Source organism: Octopus bimaculoides, chromosome 28 (genome assembly GCF_001194135.2).
Source record: "Octopus bimaculoides isolate UCB-OBI-ISO-001 chromosome 28, ASM119413v2, whole genome shotgun sequence".
NCBI classification, from domain to species: Eukaryota; Metazoa; Mollusca; class Cephalopoda; order Octopoda; family Octopodidae; genus Octopus; species Octopus bimaculoides.
In genome coordinates, this window is record NC_069008.1 from 3,432,059 (window position 1) to 3,435,704 (window position 3,646).

Sequence of the window (3,646 nt, forward strand, 5' to 3'; positions counted from 1 at the left end):
CACCACCACCACCACCGCCATCACCACCACCACCACCACAATAATAATAACCTCTGGTGTTTCTTTGCAGATCGACATGGTCCAAATCAGAGAGGAGTACGAAAAGATGTTCGACGAGACCCTTGCCACGGCCATCCAGGGGGAGGCAATGGGTGATTACGAGGAGGTGCTGTTAGCTTTGATTGGACATAGGGCGTAACCTGGATGCGGCCTCATGGGGTAAAGCAAATCCCAACCACTACTACCATCAATATTATTGTTACATCTGTTACTGCTACTACTACTACTACTGCTATTAATAAATAAATTCATAAATATATATATATATATATAGACAGCTTTTTCTATGTTGAGGTGCCTTTGGCTTCGATTGGACACAGGGTGTGACCTGAACACAGCTTAATGGACTGAGCAGGCATATCCAATCACCACCATTACTAATTCTATTGCTCTTAATATATATATATATATGTTACAGCTTTTTCTATATTAAGGTGCCTTTTGCTTCGACTGAACACAGGGTGTGACCTGCATGCAGCCTAATAAACTGAGCAGGCATATCCCGTGCACCACCACTAACACTATTGCATATACTCTATAACGCATATATTCTACAACGCAGCAGTGACATTGGCTTTTCAGTGGACAATGGCTGTGACCTGGAAGCAGCCTGGTGGACTGGGCAGGCCTTACCTACGATGACCACCACTATCATCATTACTGCTACTACGGTCTGCTATTTCATACACTGCAGTTTCTCCTGTTACGAGGTGGCGTTGGTGCTTATTAGACTCAGGGTGTGACCTATGCGGCCTAATGGACTGAGGCATCCGACCACCATCACCTCTATCTATATTACTGCCACTACTACTACTACTACTACTACTACCACCACCACACCACCATTACTACTACTATTGCCAATACTACTACTACTACTACTACTACTGCCACTACTACTACTACTATTACTACTGCCACTACTACTACTACTACCACTACTGCCACTACTACTACTACTACCACTACTACCACTACTACTACTACTACTACTACTACTATTACAGCCTCCTTTTATAGTTTCAGAGAAGCTTAATTAAACGCAACATAGCAAAATTATTAATGCTGAACAGGGTCTGGCAATGGGGTTGGCAGAATCGGTAGAGCGTCGCAGGTTATTCGGTTGTAAACCCTAAATGCTTTGAGTTCAAATCCTGTTGATGTCAGCAGTGACCCATACATGCCGCTTGCTGGGCAATACACAGTATGACTAAAACCCTGTTGTGGAGTAACATCACTTATTTTTCATCCCGATTCAGTGTTTATTAGGTTTAAATTCGTTCAGATTGGGTGCGGGTTGGATCTTCATATCATTAAAACTATCAAACCTAAATGGGATACTTTGCTATGTTGTAGAATCACCTATCCTGCTAGTGCTAAGCAAACGAATGATTGATTATCTAGTTAACACAAAAGCAGATGGTAGTGGCAGGAGCTTTGTTGCATATTCAGAAATTATTAACCTTGTAAGTGATAGACACAGAGGTTTTTTTCGTCCTTTTAGTGGTTGCTTTGCATGTTTCTCTATAACGCTGATTTATAAATTAGAAAATTACTATTTTTAAATCTCACAATGTGAGATATTCAGCAACAGTACTTTCAAGTAAAGATTGTTTGCCAACATAACATGGCAGTCCTGGTTTAGGACGAATGTTGCTGTAATTTAGCCCCAGGAGACATCGTCTCCAGCTGGCTATACAACATGATCTGTGTCCTTATATTTTCGAACAAGGGAATTTGGCAGCGCCACCTCTAGCCAAACAATTATTCTGTGCTGCTGAAGGGAAATAACCCGGAAATTGCGATGTGCAGATATTGTTTTGAGCTGAGTGGGGGTGCTAGATTCCTTTGTTCGAAGATATAAGGACACAGATCGTGTCGTATAGCCAGCTGGAGACGATGTCTCCTGGGGCTAAATTACAGTAACATTAGTCCTAAACCAGGACTACTATGTTATGTTGGCAAACAATCTTTACTACACTGCTTATAATGTCTAATATCAATCATGCACATTAAAATATTGGAAGTTAATCCAATACTTCTATATTGTCAAACACGCAGCTGGAATACAAAAGATCAGGTTACAGAAGTTTTCATTATTTGACAGCCATATTTTCTTTTACAAACATCGAATGCGAAACGAAGGAAACTGACTCTGTATTTCATAACCATCTTAAATGTTGATCGATGTTAATTTTTCAAAGGTTATTTATACAAAGTTGAATTGTTTTTGAATAAAATCATTTGTGTTGTAATACCTGATGTTCATTTTGTTATTATTTCTGCCTTCAAACCAAGTGAGATTGTAGTCGTGGCCGATGCCGGTGTTTCATAACTGGCATCGGTGCCGGTGGCATGTAAAAAGTACCTGGTACACTCTTGGAGTGGTTGGCATTAGGGAGGGCATCCGGCTGTAGAAACCAAGCCAAATTCGGACTGGAACCTGGTGCATCTCCCCAGCTTACCAGTTTTCAGCCAAACCGTCCAACCCATGCCAGCATGGAAAACAAACATTAAATTATGATGATGATGATGATATCTTTCATGTGGTAAGCTGGCAGAATTGTTGACACAATGGACAAAATGTTTAGCAGCATCTCGTCTATCTTTACATTCTGAGTTCAAATTCCGCCGAGGTCAATGAAATAACTGTCAGCTGAGCACTGGGGTTGATATAATCAACTAGTCCCCCACCTCATCCCCCCACAGCAAAATTTCAGGCCTTGTCATGGCCCTAGAGTAGAAAGAATTATTATCATTATAAAGCTGGTGAGCTGGCAGAAACGTTAGCATGCCAGACAAAATGCTTAGCGGTATTTTGTTCTGAGTTCAAATTCCGCCGAGGTCGACTTTGCCTTTCATCCTTTCGGGGTCGATAAATTAAGTACCAGTTACACACTGGGGTCGATGTAATTGACTTAATCCCTTTGTCTGTCGATGTTTGTCCCCTCTATGTTTAGCCCCTTGTGGGCAATAAAGAAATAAGAATCGTTAGCATGCTGGGCGAAATGCTTAGCGGTATTTCATCCACCTTTATGTTCCGAGTTCAAATTCTAACCACTGGGCCATTGCGCCTCCACTCAGAAAAGTATACACGCTGACCATTCTCCAAATGAACAGTCAGATGCATGATTGCTGGATGCCTTTGGTGGAGGGGGAAACTGAAAATACGCCAAAAAGCCTCATTGCTGCTGATGTACCGCCCCACTGGCACTTTGAAAGCCAAATACGGCGGCATCGGAGCCTTTGTTAATGTACTTTATTGCTTTAACGGAACTGCAAAATCCAACATTTATATGGGCGTTAAAAATCTTCAAGAAAAGTGGGCAGTAAGGGACAACCCACCGATTGTCGACTTTACTTCTCTTTACTGTTGTGGTGAAGCCACTGTTCTCAGGCTGTCTCCGTCTGTACAGGGGGTACCCGTCTCCATTAGTCCGTGTCTCATCAACAAATTGCTTAGGGAATCCCTTACTACATGACCCGTTCTGTAGGCACGCATGATGGCCATCAACACCCATCCCACACGGACCATGAATCATGTTCATGCTGACAATGTCGTCTAACTCATGGTCGATGACAGGGT

At 42.2% G+C, this 3,646-nt stretch overlaps 1 protein-coding gene across 1 annotated transcript in view; it reads left to right on the forward strand.

The window, feature by feature from the left end:
- Nucleotides 1-2,317, forward strand: part of LOC106874609 (annexin A4) — a 31,473-nt gene extending 29,156 nt beyond the window's left edge. The window contains exon 9 of the mRNA XM_014922397.2: nucleotides 71-2,317. Coding sequence (XP_014777883.1) covers nucleotides 71-199 — 129 coding nt within the window. The 3' untranslated portion in view covers nucleotides 200-2,317. The remainder of the gene's footprint in view (nucleotides 1-70) is intronic.
- Nucleotides 2,318-3,646: the final 1,329 nt, after the last annotated feature.